General features: G+C 38.4%; 1 protein-coding gene across 7 annotated transcripts in view; it reads right to left on the bottom strand.

The window, feature by feature from the left end:
- SETD3 (SET domain containing 3, actin histidine methyltransferase) overlaps positions 1–20,554 on the bottom strand; it is a 73,250-nt gene that overhangs the window by 34,492 nt on the left and 18,204 nt on the right. For 6 of the 7 annotated variants that reach the window (XM_045016921.1, XM_045016924.1, XM_045016922.1 and 3 more), the window contains exons 2-6: positions 16,055–16,164; positions 13,556–13,648; positions 10,151–10,299; positions 8,782–8,854; positions 7,918–8,174 (exon numbers count right to left, since the gene is read on the bottom strand). In XM_045016921.1, the coding sequence (XP_044872856.1) occupies positions 7,918–8,174; positions 8,782–8,854; positions 10,151–10,299; positions 13,556–13,648; positions 16,055–16,157 (675 nt within the window). In that variant the 5' untranslated portion in view covers positions 16,158–16,164. Of the gene's footprint in view, positions 1–7,917; positions 8,175–8,781; positions 8,855–10,150; positions 10,300–13,555; positions 13,649–16,054; positions 16,165–18,968; positions 19,079–20,554 lie in introns of those variants that run through there. The other variant, XM_045016917.1, reaches the window with a different exon arrangement.

Genomic DNA, 20,554 nt, shown 5'->3' with positions numbered 1-20,554 from the left:
TCGTATTGTTAGGGGCAAGTATCAAATTAAAAAAGATTAGCCTGAATGTCTAAATCCTGGTCACACTGGCCAGCTTTAATACAAATTTCTACTCTAAAAACATGGGAAGTACTAAAGGAAATAAGTGGTGCATGAAATCAAATATTGTATTCCCCTTTGAAAAGCATGCAACTTACCCTCAACATAGAGTAGCACCCTTTATGGTTAGGAAGCAAGACCACTTTTATTATTAATTCATTTCTGGCCCTACTCCCAGTCCATTTCCACAGGCTTATAATTTCCAAAATCATTCACCATTTGGATCAATACTTTCAATGCTAGACTTCTTCCCAAAAAGTGATTTGTGTGTGTGTGTCTAAAATTATACCAACATTGCTATTGGTTTTTCTGATTTATGAGAAAGCATTTTTTGTTTTGGTCGTGGACAGAGAGATGGCAGTGTCAGGAGCCAGGGTGCAGGACTGCTTGAACAACAGAGCCCAGCACAAGTAGGGGTAAGGCCAGGATAGGATGGACTTTGTGGGGTGCAACCCCTGCTCCCATGGAAAGCTCAAGTTTTCCATCACCCCATCTTCACTCGCTACCCCCAAGCTCCCATTGCTTCCTCTTAGAGTTTCCCACCACCCTGCATTCCCTTACTTCTTTTTTTAGAGCTGGTCTATCTCCAATCAAAACCATTGCATAATGGGAACTATCACAAACCTCAATGCAAACGAAAATTACTATTAATATTTGATAGTGTACAGCCATTGTAGTCCAATGCATCAATGGCAAATGGAATGAGTAAAACCTGGGAATCAAAAATTCCTAAATTCCAAAGCCAGATCTGGCAATGATTAACTGTGTGATCTTAGAAAAAAGAACAGGAGTACGTACTTGTGGCACCTTAGAGACTAACAAATTTATTTCAGCAAGAGCTTTCGTGGGCTACAGCTCACTTCTTCAGATGCATAGAAGTGATGTATCCTATGCATCCGAAGAAGTGAGCTGTAGCCCACGAAAGCTTATGCTGAAATAAATGTGTTAGTCTCTAAGGTGCCACAAGTACTCCTGTTCTTTTTGAAGATACAGACTAACACGCTGCTACTCTGAAACCTGTGTGATCTTAGGTGAGTGACTTAGGCCGAGTTTATGCTAGAAAGGATTTGCTGATACAGCTATAGCGGCAAAAAAAAACCCCCTCTTAGTGTAGATGCAGGTTATACAAACAAAAACGTGCTTTTGCTGGTATAGCTTATACCAGTACCCCAAGTGAAAAAAGTTATACCAGCAAAAGCAAATTTTACTATACATTACTATATAAAAGTTTCTACTATAGACCTGGCCTAGGTCTCATTTTCCCCCTTTATAAAACTGAACATCAAATCATGCTTGTTCTGTGCTTTGGAAACAATTTTGAACCCCAGGTATGTGTTTCTTTTCTATAATCAGTGGATAATGTTTATTTGAATATTTTTGCTATTACATATACTAGGGCTATCGATTAATCACAGTTAACTCATGCGATTTACTCAAAAAATTAATCGTGATTAATTGCAGTTTTAATCGCACTGTTAAATAGAATACCAATTGAAATTTATTAAATATTTTGGATGATTTCTACATTTTTATATATATTGTATTCTGTGTTGTAACTGAAATCAAAGTGTATATTATTCTTGATTACAAACATTTGCACTATAAAAGATAAACAGAAAAGAAATAGTGTTTTTCAGTTCACCTCATACAAATACTGTAGTACAATCTGTGTTGTGAAAGTGCAATTTACAAATGTAGACTTTTTTTGTTACATAATTGCACTCAAAAACAATGTAAAACTTCAGACCCTGCAAGTACACTCAGTTCTACTTCTTGTTCAATCACTAAGACAAACAAGTTTGTTTACATTTACAGGAGATACTGCTGCCCTCTTCTTATTTATAATGTCACCAGAAAGTGAGAACAGGTATTTGCATGTCACTTTTGTAGCCGGCATTGCAAAGTATTTTCGTGCCAGATATGCTAAACTTTCACATGCCCCTTCATGCTTCAGTCACTATTCCAGAGGAGATGCTTCCATGCTGATGACACTCATTTAAAAAAATAATGCGTTAATTAAATTTGTGACTGAACTCCTTGGGGGAGAATTGTATGTCCCCTGCTCTGTTTTACCCACATTCTGCCATATATTTCATGTTACAGCAGTCTCGGATGATGGCCCAGCACTTTGTTCATTTTAAGAACACTTTCACTGCAGATTTGACAAAATGCAAAGAAGGTACCAATGTGAGATTTCTAAAGATAGCTACAGCACTTGACCCACGGTTTAAGAATCTGAAGTGCCTTCCAAAATCTGAGAGGGACTAGGTGTAGAGCATGCTTTCAAAAGTCTTAAAAGAGCAACACTCCGATGAGGAAACTACAGAACCCGAACCACCAAAACAGAAAATCAACCTTCTGCTGGTGGCACATGACTCAGATAATGAAAATGAACATCCATCGGTCTGCACTGCTTTGGATTGTTATTAAGCAGAACCCGTCATCAGCATGGACACGTCCCCTGGAATGGTGGTTGAAGCATGAAGGGACATATGAATCTTTACTGTATCTGGCATGTAAATATCTTGTGATGCCAGCTACAACAGTGCCATGAGACCGCCTGTTCTCATTTTCAGGTGACATTGCAAACAAGAAGCGGGCAGCATTATCTCCTTCAATTGTAAACAAACTAGTTTGTCTGAGCGATTGGCTGAACAAGAAGTAGGACTGAGTGGACTTGCAGGCTCTAAAGCTTTACATTGTTCTATTTCTGAACGCAGTTTTTTTTGTATATAATTCTACATTTGTAAGTTCAACTTTCACGATAAAGGGATTGCACTACACTACTTGTATTAAGTTAATTGAAAAAAATTTTTTTTTACAGTGCAAGTACTTGTAATAAAAAATAAATATAAAGTGAGCATTGTACACTTTGTATTGTGTCGTAATTGAAATCAATATATTTGAAAATGTAGAAAACATCCAAAAATATTTAAATAAATGGTATTCTATTATTGTTTAAGTGCGATCAATCACATCATTTATCGTGATTAATTTTTTTTAGTCACTTGACAGCCCTAACATATACTAAAGACTAGAATTAACCTAGAGCTCTTTTCAAAGAACAAAATCCATACCAGTTACTCATAAGTCTTCATCCAAGACATTGATAATGAGAATCTAGAATATTCTCTTGGAACCCTAGTGCCAAACAAGTTGAAAATCTCACTAGTGCATTATTGCTGAATGCCAGTTAATAGATCCACTATTGTGATATGGCTGCTATGTATTACCCCAGTGATGCAAAACGGCTGTAAATCCAGCTTAACTTGTCAGTTATAATGGGTTTATGGCTGCCTGGTGTTGTTGGAGTGGCACAAAGCAACTGGAACATACCAGTGAATCTGGCCCCATATATTTATATATCACTTTTCTTTCCAAAGGAAGCCAAACTGCTACAAACTAATATATAAATTATATATGCATAAAGGGATCACTTCATCTACCACTGAAATGCAGTCTACCTTATGGTGAAACGGCAGCTGTTTAATAATTCAGCTGCATTATACAATAGTTTAAAACAGGAAGGAAAGCATGCCACAGAGGAGTTTCAGGTAAAGAGAATCTGGCCAGGACATTTGTGTATTTGCAAAAAGGGCCATGGGGATCTTTAATGATCACAAGTGCCCAGGACCTTGGTTTTTAACAACTAATTCAAAAAAACCACCACTCCCATTAGTAAACACCCTGTTGAAGGAGTATTGATTTAATGTTGACTCAGAGTCATGCCATTAAAAATCCTGCCCAGCCCGGCTCAGCCCGCTCTTCTCTGCCCTCCGCCCCTCCCGCCCCGTGGGGGCAGAGGGTTTGGTCGGCTCCCCTGATTCTTCCCGAAGTGTGCTGGGTTTCTGTCCCTCCTCCGCCTCTCCGATGGCCCTTGCGAGGGAGGGGGTCGGGAAGGAGCAGAGTCAGCATGCTCGCTGCTCTCTGTGGAGGCAAAAAAGAAGCGGGGGCAGGGCCTTGGGGAAGGGGTGTGTGGAATAGGGGCATATCCCCTCCAGCCCCCTGCCGTGAGCACCCGCCAACCCCAGCCCACCCCCCCCACCCCGCCCCAGCCCTCTGCCCTGACTCTTGCATCCCTCCCATATACACAGCCCCCCCACATCCCATGCACCCCCACATTCTGACTCTTGCACCCCCCCACACTCCCCCCACCCTGAGCACAAAACGGGAGCTCCTGCACCCCCCCCCCACATTCCCACCTGCACCCCTCGCACCAAATGGGAGCTGCCCAGGTAAGTGCCCCACACCCAACCCTGAGTCCCCTCCCTCATTCTAGCTCCTGGCAAGACCCTTCATCCCCAGCCCTGAGCTCAGTGCACTCCCACCCTGAGCTCAGTGCAGAGAGAGGAAGAGAATGGGCCAGAACCAGGGAGAAGGTAGGTACCCACTGTATGTGGGCAGGGCCGGGACCCCAGACTGGCAGCGGGCTGAGCGGGTCCGGCAGCCGGAATCCCAGCTGGCAGGAGCCGGCGGATAGAACCCCGGAGCGGCAGTGGGCCCCACACAGCCCACTGCCGGTCTGGGAGTCTGGCTGCCGGACCCTTGCCAGCCGGGGTCCTGGCCGCAAGCCCTGCTCAGCCCGCTGCCAGCCTAGGTGAACAGAACCCCAGACCAGCAGCAGGCTGAGCAGGCCGGCGGCGTAAGATCAACATTTTAATTTAATTTTAAATGAAGCTTCTTAAACATTTTTAAGACCTTGTTTATTTTACAATACAACAATAGTTTAGTTATATAATATATAGACTTATAGAGAGAGACCTTCTAAAAAACATTAAAATGTATAACTGGCACGCGAAACCTTAAATTAAAGCGAATAAATGAAGACTCGGCACACCACTTCTGAAATGTTGCCAACCCTGATCTAAAATATTAACACATCCCAAACCAATCAGAATCAGGCTGAGCAGCTGATCACCACCACAAAGTTGGAATTATTAGGTAAATCCACACTTCTGAATCAAAGTAGTACCGCAGCAATCTTTATATCAATACAAATATATTACTATGCAGAATACTGAAGTCTATGTGATCGTGCACAGGCAACTCCCCGATTAATGCTGTTCTAAAACCAGTTACTGATTTAGAGTAGATATTCTGCCTGGAAAGCCACACCAGGTTTCTTCTCCCAAAGAAGAATTTTTCTGGCATTTTTCTATCCTAGCACAATTTACAACATGGTTTGCAAATGCCTAACACAAACCAGTTTATTAGTTACAAAACTATTTTCATGGCAATTTTTAAATACTGAAGAAATATAAAAGATCTTAAAATTCAATACACACCTGATCAAAACAACAGACAAGTCTAAATTGCGATTGTTTGCTGCTTGTCTGGTTTTTGATCATACACATGGCTGCTGTGCGCGCACATCACTAAGTTAGAAGTCAGGGATTTTTATTTTTAGCAACACAAGCTTGTTGCAAGATGAAGTTCCACATAAAAGATCTCAGCTAGTTTTCCTTGGGGGTGGGGGGCAGGGAAAGATTAAAAAAAATGAACTGAGTTAGACATTCTGTAAGGGTCACACTTGAACAGATTTAATATTCCAGTTTGGGTGCCATGCAATCGTAATGATCATCAATGAGAAGCAAGGTTCCAGGTCCCTGGGAACATAATGTGGTACAGCAAGGACTGTCAGAACTAGAGAGCCAATTCTGGACATTCACATTCATCTAAAGTTCAGATGACTTGAACTAGTTTCCACATCCTCTCCCCTTTACACAAGTTGACTTAGATCACAAGAAACACAAAGCTAATCATATCAATCAGTTAACGTTTATCAAACAGCTACAAAAGAGAGAACTCCCTGAAATATTATAAAAAATTCTTCAGATGTTCTTTTCTTTGCTAAAACATTTAAGGAATCACTTGCAACTTAGACACACGCTATCCACTGTTCTATTTCTACTTTACATTATAACATTGTATTCTACATAGATTCTTATACAACATCATACGTATCACAGTAGTATCAGTTTATACATATTGGCCAGTCATTGCAAAGAAATTCTGCAACATATTATGTGCAGACAAGTCCATTATGTTTAGTCACTTTTCTCAGCAAACCATGCTTTAGCTCTGGCCTTAGGTTTATTTTAATAACCAAGGCCCTGATCACGGCAAACACTTATGCACATACCTAGCTTTACTACTATGAGTAAACCCAAAAGTAAATCCAATTAAATCAATGTGACTAAGTAATAGCAGTAAAATTAAGCACACGCAGGTATTTGCAGGATCAGGGAATTAGGCTAGGCCTGCACTTAATGTGGCATGTAGAGTACAGAGAGCACACGCCAGCTATCACACCTAAAATAGCAGTGTAGACCATGAGATGTGGCTTAGGCGAGAAGAGTGCCCTACCTGCCTGAACCCGCAGGGTATGCACCCTACACAGCTCTCTATATGCCCCAACAGTGCCTCCCATGTCTACACTGCTATTTTTAGGAGCCTAGTGTCCTGCTTTCTCCACCACAGTGAAGGCTTCAGCAGAGGGGAAGGCATCAGGGAAAGGCTTCTGCAACTCCCTGACATGAGCTTTTCCTTCCTGCCTCTCCACTGCCAGAGCTTTTCACTGCAGTGTATAGATACATGCGTAGTGCCTGTACTCTACATGCCACCAAGCACTAATCATATTCATACTGTGATAGTAATTCCTTTAAAAATCATTAGAACTACTTGAGCAAGATAAGATACTATTTAGCATGACTGAAGTGGCATTATATGCTCCCTTCCATAACACCCCCCCCAACCCACCCCCAGACAGAAGTGCATAGCTAGAGGTGCAGCAGTGGATTGCCAGCTATGAGTAGCGCAGAGGGAGATTTGGCAGTGCACCGAGTTGACTTCACTACCCTTCTATGAGTTTTGTCCCAAAACAAGGGCAGGAGGCAAGAGCCCACCATTCTCTGCTAGAACACTGCTCCCATGATACTACTCAGCTCCAAAGGAGTATCGTTTCCTTTGATGACCATCCATTATCTGTCAAAGAACTGCGTTTTCAAAAATTGTCTCTAAGTGCATTAAGCACTAACAGCAGTTGTCAAGTTGACATTCTGATGGGAATAAACCTAGCTAACCTCTTTGAACAAGAAAGTCACGAGCAGAATTTTTTAACCTTTGTTAACTGAAAGAAAGTAGTTAATAGAAACCGTTTGAAAGACCAGACTATTCCTTAGTTTTATCACTGTCTTTCAACCTCTCCTACTTCCAAACAGATGCTCTTTGTCTACAATCTCCTGTTGGAAACCCAGGAGTCTCATGTGCTCCTCATATGTGAATAATGCCATAAGCAGCTTTGATGACTGGATATCAAGTGCTTCCTTGGCAATGACACAGCCCCATCCACTCCCAATATTGATTATGACTATATGCCAAAGTAATATTTCGCTACTTTGTGACAAACTCATTTAAAGGATTACATCAAAAATTTGATGAGAAATGTATACAAAAACTTTCGTATCATATCTCCACATTTCCATTTTGCTACTGGCTGGACACAGATGTATTTTTAAAAAAAGCTATATTACACTGAAGAAAACCTATTACGGAGCAATGCATATATGATATAAATGAAAGACTGTTATAGAATTAAGTTTCTCCTACTTTAATTAAAATGATTGTTTCACTTTGTTTCCTGTACATTCTGTTACATTTTAACAAACCTATTAAAATATGACATCTCAGCAGTAGACAAACATAAGGGAGAAGTTATATGTAATGACTCATATTTTCAGTTTTTCTAACAGCAATAAATTTTTTATCATTGTTTTACCCCTTTTCTCCCAAAAGTCCGTAAGTGCAATATATTCCATACATTAAATGTAAGCAGCTTACCTGAATGACTTTGTAGAAATAGGCATACTGTCTAGCTGTATTTTTATATTGGCTGAAGACATCATGTATGGCCTGAGTTGACTGAAGATACTGCACTTCATCTTCTTCAAAATATAGAGGGGTATCATATTCACTGGGGAGAGTTTGGATGTATGGCAGCCAGAAAGAGTTAGGATTGGCTCGTTCACAAAGAAGATGGAATGCCAGTGTGATATTTCCCATTGCCTGGAGAATTCGGTCTTGAGAATACAAGGACCCTTAATTAACCATAAAGATTAGTAAATGGCTGAACTAATTGCCTTGAAAATAGTTATACTAAATTTATTTTAATATAATTAAAAACTGCATGCGTATTGTACCAAATAAAAGTGTCTGGGGTCACCAGTGTACAGCACTGCCTGAGATAGGAGATGGTTATCTTGAGTGCCTGTCATACAGCTATGTGGTATCTTTATGAGATTAGGATACATTTTTGTACGGTTAAAAAATGATTAAACCAAATTAAGATATCAAAACATAAGCAGCTCACTATCTACATTTATAGCACATTTCATCTCCACACGCACTGGAAACTACCGAAACACATCCGAAATTCCATCGCCACTGAAATGCGTCCACCCTCTGAGGTGAGAATGGCAGCCAGAAGGTGCATGGGGCAAGTGGGGAGATGGGAAAAGAGGAGAGGGCGGCAGAGGAAGGAATGGAAGAGGGAAATTAAATTCTGGTCATTGATACTTCAAGATTCTAGATAATGAAAACCTGATGTTTAGACTGCTATTCCATTCCCATGTCAATTGTAATGCTGTATCAAAGAAACTCTTCCCATTGCACGTATTTATAAGAAAGCTCAAAAACTGCTCTTACCTAACACTGAATTTTTAGCTGATTCAACTGTCATCAGCAACTTTCTAGGAACCCAAAGAAACAACTCTTCTGCCTAGCGGGGGGGGAAACAAAAAACAAAACACAAAACCCAAGAAAGTTTAGAAATGTATTACTGTTTCACATGAAATATAACAAAAAACCTGTTTCTCTAAAAATATCTCAAATATACATGTAAGAAAATTAAGAAACTTAAAAGGTTTTCCTGTCTTTTTTTAATCCTAAAGTTATTTTGCATCAAGACTCCTCACCCATCCACTAACAAGTAAACGGAAATGCCATGAGAACTTCTTACATTATGATATTACATTACATTATGACTTAACATAGATCGAGCCACTACTTGATTTAAAACATCATGTATAAATATTACCTTAACAATATCATGTTAAAATGAATTTATCTAGGTTACAAAGTCAAGTACTCAATACTTAGGAAGTACCCAAAGTTAAGATGACTGCACCACCTTAATTCTTCCCCCTCATGTGTATGTGTTATGATGCAGTCTCTAATTATGTGAAAAATAGTATGTGATCACAAGACCCTTGTCTCTTTTAGTGCATGGGATGGAAGAAGCTGTTCAATATATTGTCCTCATCATTCAATTAGTTGCCCTTGCTTTATTAACTATACACCATCTAAATCCGGTAACGAATATGGAAATATTCATTTCCCCAGTGTCCTTGCTATGGCATTTTTTCAGCATAGTATCTGAGTGTCTTCATGCACATTAACAACTGTCTCCACTGCAAGATAATAGAGAATTATTATCCCAATTTTACAGTTGGGAAACATACAGGAGAGATAACCTTTACCCCAATGGGCTTGCAAACTAAGAATGAGAAAAAAACAATTTTGATACGTACTGTATAAGGTGATCAAAAACAAATCAGTGTTTATTTAAATTCACCTTCAAATAAATATTAATACTTGGTTTGGCAAACTAATGCGATTAAAAATGTATATTTTAGGAAGGAATTTGAAAAAAAATGTGAAAACCTGGTACCCTGGGGTAGGCAGGGAGTAGCAGAAGGGAGTATGTAGAATGAGGCATAAAGACACAAGGGATGGTTAACTAAATGGTTTGGGCAGAATAAATAACCCAACTAAGGATTCATAATTAACACTTTTACACAACCCATCAAACAACTGCCCAATGTTAAAGAACAATATTAAATGTCTCTTGTAAATTTTCTCATATATAGTTTATAATATATTTATAACAGTAGTTTCAGTGAAGTGAACTCTACATTGGAGAGAGAGAAAAGAATGGTTTCAATGTCCTGCTGTCACATTTTCAATACATTTACAGACATGATTTTCTAATCTGTTCAAATGTTCATACATTCACCTTTATCTCTCTTGTTGCTTTCAAACCAAAGCCCTCTTCTTCAAAATTTGCTAATTCGAAACCCTCTGTGGATGCTCCATTTTCAGTGGCCCATTTCATTAGTTCAGGAAAATAGTCTTCTCTTTTTCCATCAAAAATAACAGACAAACCTATATGCAAAATTTAGAAAAACACAGAAATGAGAGGATCTAACAGGCCACAGAGGGTCAATATAAACCACATGTAAATGAAAAACTCCTAACTATCCCACAGCTATCCTTTGAAGAGGCTGGATAAGAACTGGTCTTTGTTAAAAGTAACTCAGTAATATTCTACAGTCATATCCAATTTTAGTCAACCTAAACATTGCCACATTTGCTTACCAGCCACCTTAGAAATGGCAAATCAAACTAGTCTGTGAAAGAATATGTATGAAATTTGTCTTTTCCTTTTTTCATTTAAATGAGCTGAGAGTAAAGACATTCCAATGCTAAGTGTGGATGATAACTGCATTGCTCAGGACACACAAGTGAATGCGGGCAGACCAAGGGATGGATTTAAGTGGAAGGTTCCAACTTTACAGAGGGTAGGGATGCAGTATGTCTGCCCAGCCACTTCCCCGTCATTTCTTAATACCAGGCATTTAATTGGGTCCAGTGCAGAGTTACAGGGCTCCTCAACATATAACAGGCAACTTGGGCTAGATCCTCCTCAGGCTAGCCTTAGGATTCAGTTCTCTTCTGAATCCTCTCACCCTCCCCCGGTGGGTAAGAGGGTACCAAAGGGGATCCTCGGTTTGTGAAGACTTCAGGTCTCACCTTCTGTTACAGGGTACACCAGCAAAACCCTAGGTCTCATTTACCTCTGGGAACTGGCCATTTTAGCCTTCATAGGCACTAGACATTGGCTATTGGGGAGCCAGCAATTAGCTTGGTCACACTTCTTGCCTCCACCTGGTATCTATTTCCTGCCTAATCCAATCCCAAGATGATCAAAATGAAAATGTTCTAAAAAACAGGGTTATTGTAGTTCAATATCTCTGATCAACTGATCTACACAACACTAGTGTAGAATGTATATATTTCAGATATGTGCTAACTTGCACATTTATTCTTATGATCTTTTACTCTTGAAAACAAGTTCAAAATGCTCACATAAGCCATTTCCAGCCTTTTTTGCTATTTTTCTGTACTTTTTACAGAGATAGAAAACCCTCTGTAAAATAACTATGAAGCGCCTTCAAACAAACAATATTTTGGATGCACACAATACTTATTTAGCCATAATATTACATGCATATAATAAATTTGTCCAATATTATGGTTAAAAGGTTCTGTATTTTTCAATGAAAAAGTACACAATGTAAAATATCCAAACTCTGATTCCCCCATTCTCAACCCACCCAAGCATCCGTTGCGCTACTAGACCACACAAGTTTAAATGAGCAGAAGTCAAGAAACTCAGTGAATAGCTTTAACTCTGCTACTGTATATATGCATTGTGGTAGGATATAAGGCAGGGTATCTATTACATAATACTAGACAATGGAACATAACACCAGAAAACAACAGCAGTCAGAGAGAGAAGAAACATAATTCGTTCATCCCGATCCAAATACACGATGAAGTCACTCAAACAGTATCAGTTTAATCTTTGATATGCCTGTTGTCAGGAGGTGATGTTTAAATGCCTACACTACTTTTAACAATCTGAGATTTTTATGCATTAGTCTGTATCTATTCTTGTAGTTGTAAAATGAATGACAAGTAAAATACCTACTGAATGGTAAAAGGTACAGTGATGACCACCATCAAAAGAACGGGTTATTTATACTAAACTCGAATAAAACATTGTAATAGTATATTCCCAGATAAAAACTAAATTAATATAGAATTCAAGTTGAGTACAGATCAGTGATTTAGGGTAAAACACATTAGAAGAATATTTCAATTATCTGAAAATAATCACCAAGAAATTCAGAATAAAGGTTAACCTTCAAACACATCCAAACTTGTTAAGGTATGGAAATGCACAGTTAATGCATTCAAGCAATTTAAACTCTATCCAGTAGTAATGTCATGAGATATCCTTACAGTTATGATTAGTGAATAATATGGTTTGTAGTCCCAAATTAAATTAAAACTGATTTTTAAGGACTTTTTTTTTCCATTTGATTTTTTTATTATCAACACACAACAGAAAATAGGTTGATGATCAAGTGAATATTGCTGTAGGAACCTTACCTTTCGCATTTCTTGACTTTAATTTGCATTAGAAGGTTTTGGGGTGGGCTGTTGGTTTTTTTGCATTTATAAAGTTAAAATTCAATTTATGAAAAATCACTGTTAAATGCAGTCTGTCATGTCTGGTAACACATTTCAAATTAGAATATGGAACAACACATTCAGTATGATCAATTCAAAAACTTAACTCTCGCAGAGCTACCATGGTCTAGTTGTCAGACAATGGGGTTGGGAATCACGAGTCCTGGTTGAGCTCTATTCCCAAACTGACCACTGCCCTACTGAGATATTAGGCAAACCACAACCTTTTGATGCCAAGGCTTCCCTGTTTATAAAATAGGGATAATTCCTCTGTAACTTGCTATTGCATTCTTAGATGGAAGTATTTTTATTTATTAATCACAAATATGCTCATCTCAATCAAATTTTGTTTGCCCCTTTTGTAGACATTTTATTAATGTAAGAATTAACTTCATAATAAGGCTATTTTTAGACTGCGTTCGTACATAAATCTCAGATATTAAGTTTAAAAAGATGCATCTGCAAGTGAAAAAAGCTGTTTACGGGTCAGTGCATAAAACTATATCCCCTGGCTCGGGGTCAGACGATGATTAAATGGGAAAAGCCAAACTTGCTGAGGCAAATTAATAGCCCACCCAAATCTTGTCTACCCTACAATTCAAACGTTCTCTCAGGGTGAGCTAAAACCATAGTTTTAGCTATGTGATTATGTCAGATGAGAACAGCTACTGCAATCTCCTACACAATAAATAGTTTTGTGTCATTTTGAAATAGAACTCCAGTCACACATGGACATTATTTCTGTTGTCATACAAAGACACTTATTCTGCCATTAGCATGTTGTCCAAGGAATTTTTTTTTTAATTCCTTCCTTCTCAGCAATGTCTGAACTCCTGCCTTAATCCAAAGAGACAATTAAGTTAATCAAAACAACCTAACAGCACTTAAGTGCTTAAGCAAGAAGCAAAAAGACTTACTTACAGAGGTCATTTTGACTTCAACTTCCTGTCTTTATGAAGTTTGCCAGTGTTACTTTTCACTAGCAATATCTCCTGTATTTGAATGATTCTCCACTCACCTGTATAGTTGTTTGGTATAGATCTCACTGATGTGCTACTCCATGATACACAAGTTGCTCTAAATTTTTCTGTTTTTCTATTACCTTTTTGTTTTTTGCGGATTTTCTCAACAAGAGCTCGAATCTGCACATATTCTTCCCATTCCTTTCCAGGACCAGGGGTTGGGCTGCTGCATTCTGGAAGCCAAAAATATCAAAATAATAATATTTTAATACAATTTAGTCCTTTTATCATCTTGAGAAAGGCCTTGCTTTTATGCTAACTTTAATTGGACCTTACTACCAAAGGTCCTTCATTAGATACAATATTGGACAAAACATGTATTGTGTAAACACTATAAATTTCCTAGTCTTTGAAATGCATGTAGTAGAGCTTTCCATTTCTCATATTACTTGCCTCAAAAAATGTCACTTTGATCCATTTGTCTATTCTCTAAGAAATAAAAGAGATCCAATAGCTAAAAAAATTATAAAGAAGAATAAAAACTAAAGGGACAGAACCATCACCAGAAGGTTTCTTCAAAATGGAGAAGATCCTTGTAACAAAAACAGATAACAGCAACAATACTTGGGTCAGGTGAAAGATAAACTTACTATTACTATTGTCCTAATTATGTTAATACAATGCTGTGAAATACTATGTGGGTTGGGGCAGGGAGAGAGATTTAACAATAATTTTCTTGCTTTGGACTACATCAACAACCATCCCAGCAACACTACGTAAAGTCATTGTGCCATTTACCCAATTTCGGATGCGACTGAAATGCACACTTAAATTTATACAAGCAAAAACTACCCTTCTCAACCTGATTAGAACACTAGACCTTCAGGATTGAGCAAAGTATCAAAGCATAGCCAAAAAACACAGTAGGCATCAGGGCCTCCTTGTCTCTGCTTGGAAAAATCAGGATACACGATTCATCTGTGATAGCAATGAATGTATAGAGTAGAAAGTGCAAAAGCAAGCTATAGTATAGAACTCCAATGGTATTACCACTTCATTGTCTTCCCATGATGAACAATGGTGGCTACAAATCCTAATTTTCTTGGTATAGCATTTGAGTGCATCTAATAATAGGAAAATCAGGACCTGTTTTTCAACAATGGCGCAGCTGCAGTGTCACTACCAATGAGAGCTACTGTGGACAGGGATCAGATGCTGTACTGCCATGTCATGAAAACCAGCTGTCTTTCATAACGATGACAAACACACTGAGATCTTTCTACACTAGCCTATATACCATCAGTAGCAAAAGTGAAACTGACTTTCTTAGTTACTCCTGGGGGTATTCTGCGCCAAAAAAATAAAAATCCTGTGCATAATATCTTAAGATTCTGCAAAATTCTGCAAAATGTTATTTATCAAAAACACATTACATAATCATGCCAGTTTCAATTATTTTGGTAATTTATTTCAAAATACTTGTCAGCAAGTATGTCTGTAACAATACAGACACAAATTCCCCAGAAGTAGAGAGTTAAAGAAAACCCCTAAGATAACCCAATTGTTTCGCTGCTCCCTTGCCCCCCAATCCCCTGAGCCCAGCCACAGAGCCCCCGCCCCTTGCCCAGATACCAGAACCCCCTCCCCACAGAGTCCACTCATTCCCCTCTCCCCCAGAGCCCAACTGTGCCCTGCCCCAGGCACAGGCACAGGCACACACGATCCAAAGGGAAAAATAGCCTGATGCTCAGTCCCAGGCTTGCATGGAGTTTCCTGCGCGCCACCCTCTCCTTCCCTCAGGACATGCCGGGAACTGCAGCTGCCAGGAACCCTCTAACTCCTTCCCCATCCCCCCGGTAGTGTCTTCTATGGGCAAGCTGGGCTCTGCTGGATCCATCGGCTCCTAGTGGTGGCTAGCAGCACTGCAGCCCATTTCTGTGGGGGGAAAAGGAAATTCTGCATGCATGTTAATTTCTGCAAAATTCTACATTGTGCAGTGGTGCAGAATTTCCCACAGGAGTACTTATGTAAACAAAGCCTATCCAATGGAAGTCATTTGGTGAGCTCAAAATCCTTCCATAGGAACTTACGGCTATTTGTAGCTCCAAGAACCACAACTGAACCATGGAGAAGGTTCATAAATAAGGATACGTTTAAAGTTCTCTTTAAAAGGCTAAACATATCAATGAAGAATGCAACTAATTCAAGTTGCATTGTTTCTCCAACAGGTAACCATACTGCTCTGATACCACAAGTTATACTTTAATTCAAAATATTTTCCATTTGTTAATCAGAACGGTATAATCCTCTGTGTTTACAATTCAGTAAGATATTTTAAACAAAGATGCTCTGCCAAGTAAGCTTAAGTAGGGTTTTTGGTCCGATACATTTTAAATGTACAGGCACATTAGTAAAACTTCAAACTGCACAAAATATTATATATCTGATATATACAAAGTCAAACTGAAATTTTGATATAGCTGTAGCTAAGAGATTGGAATCTCAAGGTGACTCTTCCAAGAAACTTAACTAATGCAGTTAGCTGCCTACAGTACTAAAAGGGGAAACGGGTCTTTTTTTTAAACTCATCCTACCCCCTCTCCTGCTTTTTACAAAGATGTATAGAAAATTAAACTTACTCTGTAATAATTCACTAATTAGATTCAACATTTCTTTTGGAGAAACTGTTGCTGTAGCTCCTGTACCTGACTTCTGAGTTTTCACTCTGCTCTTCTTCCCCATCTTCCAACTAGAAAGGATAAACAGACAAACTGGAATTAATTACTAAGAAGCAAAATATAGTAACTAAAATGTGGAGTAGACAGGGTCCTCTCCTGTTAGATGCTTTAAAAAAGCAAAAAAGCAAGCATTAATAGTTATTTCATTAAAGTTTTCGCATATAACTACAGTAGAAGTATATCTTATATAGAGATAGAAAAATACTTTTTAATATGACAAACTGATATGGTGTATCTATATTGTTCATAAGAAAAAAGCATCCATGACGTGTATTTCGCAAATATAAAGATAAAACAACAGTCATAGTATGGACACCAACTATCATATGACAACTTACATTTTACTCTGAATTAAGTTGATATCTGTTTGCTTGGTCCAACCGAGTAAAGAGTAATTCAAAATGAACAGCAAATTAAAAGTTCTACTTCAAGATAAAAATAAAATTATTATTTATGTATGTAACCTCTTTGGAGGAGGTACTCCTGAAATACCACACTGAGCCTCTAGGGGACTCACCCCAAACTACAGTAGTAATGATGACAGTGGTTCAGGACTCTGTTTCCCAGGGTCCAGGGCAGAGGTAGAACTGGCTAGGAACATTACTGGGACCAATCACGAGCCAGGACTCAGAAAAAAGGGGCTGAGTTCACTTTCAGTTGGCCGTGTTTGGAGTGTAGCAGGAACAAGAGCTACACAACCAGGGCCAACCCTTCTCCCTCCACATTCCTTCCCAAAGGAAGACTGAGTCCTTTTGGGCCAGTGAACAGTGTCATCCCAGAAAAGACTAGAAACCCAGGAGGTTGAGGGGAGACTCAAGGTCAGGCTACCAAGAGCCAGCCTAATTGCCCATTGGAATCCAGATCAAACAGCCAAAAGGATCATCTTACCATCTTTGGTGTGGATACTATGTTAAAACACCCTTGTTTATTTTGATATTAAGTCTACCACCGATTTCAGTGCTGCACCAGCTATTGAAAACTGAGCCTAAACTCATCATATGCCTAGGCAGGTGCTGAGAGGGAGCAGGATGGTATGTATTGGCTGTAAATGTTGGGAGAGGTAGAGTTTATGTATTGTTTATTTTGTCTTTTATTATTCTAATCCCTTTATCCATCGTATCCTACCCTGAATTTCCCCAAACCTAATAAAGTCCCGGTTACTGTTTTATTACTCTGGAAGTTGTAATAGCTATTTTATTGTGCTCTGGCACTCCTCTATAGGAGATTGGTTGTTGAATATTTTCCCCAGGGACAATCCCTCTGTGTTCTCTGCACCAGGAGGGGTTTCTTTGGGTGGAGGCACCAGGCACCCTCATAGGTGAACCCAGAACCCATACCCCAGAGGAGAAAAGCGCACAGCCCAGGTATAGGTTACATGTGCATTTGCCAGAGCTGTCCATCTGTGGCTCAATAAAACCAGTTAAGAAAAATATGTTTTTACAACCACAATAACGGAGCCATTGGTCTACTAATTCTTAACATGATTTTTGAGAGGAACTGGGCTATTGTAGACAGACAGCTGTCTGTAAACTATTTTAAATATGGATAAACTTGTTCCAAAAGGGCAACTTTATCACATTAAAAACCTTAAACTGCTTTGAAAGTTGTAACTAGAGGAAAAGCAGCTTTGAACACACAGTTGGCTATAGGTTTTGTTATGAGTGTGGAGTAGAGAACATCTTGTGCATGTTATAAGGAGCGGGTATATATGTATCTAGTTACAGCAGTTTCATACAAAGAGACATGAAAGTGGTACCACGTACAGCTTATTCATAGGATAATTTAACCTCTCAGAGTACATTAATATACCGTGAAGCTATATTAGTATGGAACATAGTCAGTAATGGGAATCTATCTGCATTTAAAGCACTACTCAAATATAATCCATTACCAAATATATTATGGACTCCAGCTTCTTCAATGCGATGAAAAAAACAAGAGGCAAATTAAAAAGGTACAGTAAAGCAACAGTATTAATTTAATAGGAGAAAAGATTTGTTTTAAAGCAAGTTTTTATAAATTCAAACCCAAACCAAACCCACAAAAAAGAAAAAAAGTTCTAAGTCAAGACTAACAAAGCACCCATCTCAGATTGTGGTGCTGAAGCATCACACCATAAATCTATCACAAGAACCAACAAATTCTGTGAACAACGTTTTTGGACTGATTGTACAATCCTGATAAATGTGTTTTCATACAAGTGGTTACACTTTTTACAGCAGATTGTTACCAATATATGGTCATGATATAAACTCTACCCACGTTTTCATTTTCTCCTTTGAAAATGTATGTCATGTCCAGACTCTTGTTTTTTGTCATCAGAATGTGTGTCTGGAAACAAAATCTTGCCTGCAAAATTAAACTAGCAAGCCCACTTCATGTAACAGAAAAGCAAGCACTGGACTGTGGTATCTTGAGATACTGTGATAAGAAGACATTTCCTTTTATGAAACTCTCCATTTTGATCACAACTATACATTTTTATCCAGTTCACAAATCAGAAAGCCATTACTACCCCTCACCCAAAAGAAACTCAGAATCAGTTGTTCAGATCTATTAAATATTGTTACAGCTAATGAAAAAAAAAAACCAAAACCAACCATGTGCACTGCTCAGCAAAAATAAGAATTTCTACTGAGTCGCCACCACACACATTTGTGTGTAGAAGTCTTCTCCAAAACCATCCCAGTACAGCTAGAATTTGCTAGGAAGAGAACTTCCTAAAGGTATCGTTTAGATAACAAAATATTGCTCCATAAGAGAGGCCCAAGACTACTTTAATTAGTAGAGGAAAACAGAATTGTCATCCACTTACATATGTCGATAGAACAGTGTATTTAAGCAACAGTCCTTCCCGGTCACATGGTTTACCCGCAAATGAGGGACTGCAATGATAGTGTCATGCTGAAGAAAGCCATATAAGAGACAACACGGTCCTTTATTAGGAAGTAGAGAATAAGTCTAGTTGATTTGTGGAACTACTTTTATAATGAGAGTTAAATTCAGATTTCACAGGTGATAAGAGATTTAGGATTTGATTAAAAAAATCAATATCATTGTTCTAACACCCTGGAAACATGTAACTACAGAAAACTGATCCTTCCATTCCGATTTAAAATAAGTCTGAATTACACGAGAAAATATGTACTGAAGATTAATAAAATCCAAAACTCTTTCGAAGAAAAATTAAATAAAGGACCCTGGTTTGCCAATAAGGAAAGATATGCGCCTTAGCAGAATACATGTGACAAATGTGGCAGAAACATAAAAATTGTATGAAATCAGACTAAAATAAGATTTGGATTAGGGCCTACAGATTTGAATGACTACCAATAGCTGTGGTCTAATTTTCTCTCTCTCTCTTTTTTTTTTTTAAATGTCTCATCTTTCTCTCCAAATGATAATTCTGTGCAGAACTAATGAAAGTGTCCGGCAAAAAGAAAAGAATACACTGATACAGTGATAAATAAGCTTGGTTACATGCCACAGCCACATTTCCAAATAGAGAGTATCAGCTAGCTTGGCAAAAGGAAGCATGCACAAACAGTGGCAATGATGGGTTTAACTGATCTTCCCCCTCTAACACTGCTGGCAAAGAGATGCTTTGTTGCATCAGGCTCTGAATTTCTGTCCTAACTACACACAAAGAACATTTCTTTAATGAGTTATAAAATGCTCCCCCCCACCCCGTCATGTTTAACAGCTTTTGAAAGAATGAATATTAGACACTTCTACCAAACATTTTTCCCTAAAAGGCATTTAAGTTTGTAGCAATTCCAATTTTTTAAAATAACTGCCTAAAAACAGAATAGGTAAGCAACCCCAAGTCCACTAGTATATGGTTTTATAGAGCTTATCTGTGTCATAACACTACAGACATATAGAAATATGGTGCTATGTTTCCATGTCAAGCTCTAAAATATGGACATTTCAAGACGATACTTCAGGACAGACTAACTGTTGTACAGAGTTCAATCACTGGGACATACTGATGGAGAGTAGATAATGGCACAACTGGCAGAATTAAGGTTCCTACAGCAACTGAAAGGGCTCTCCAATACCTATGTAGGAGAATGGTAGAGTTAAATTGCTCCGAGCAGTTTTAATGAGAAATTTTTGACTGTTAATTTTTTCAAAAACGTATTACTTCTTATTGCTGTGGGAAAAAATAAATATGTTTTAAGTGTTTGTGACTAAGAAGGGACACAAAAACAGGCAAGTGTCAATAAATGGAAGGGGTGAGAAAAGATTTATAATTTTTAAGAAATCAGTTTATATGTCTATAACGAGCACTACTTTTACTTGCAAGCACCACCCATGTAGTGTTACTTGGAAGCCACACGTTCACACCTTGTCACTTTTAAGCAGTTATTATAGATGCTCATGTTACTAATCATTACT

The sequence above is a fragment of the Mauremys mutica genome, chromosome 4 (genome assembly GCF_020497125.1).
Source record: "Mauremys mutica isolate MM-2020 ecotype Southern chromosome 4, ASM2049712v1, whole genome shotgun sequence".
Lineage (NCBI taxonomy): Eukaryota > Metazoa > Chordata > Testudines > Geoemydidae > Mauremys > Mauremys mutica.
This window is presented reverse-complemented; position numbering and strand designations above follow the sequence as displayed.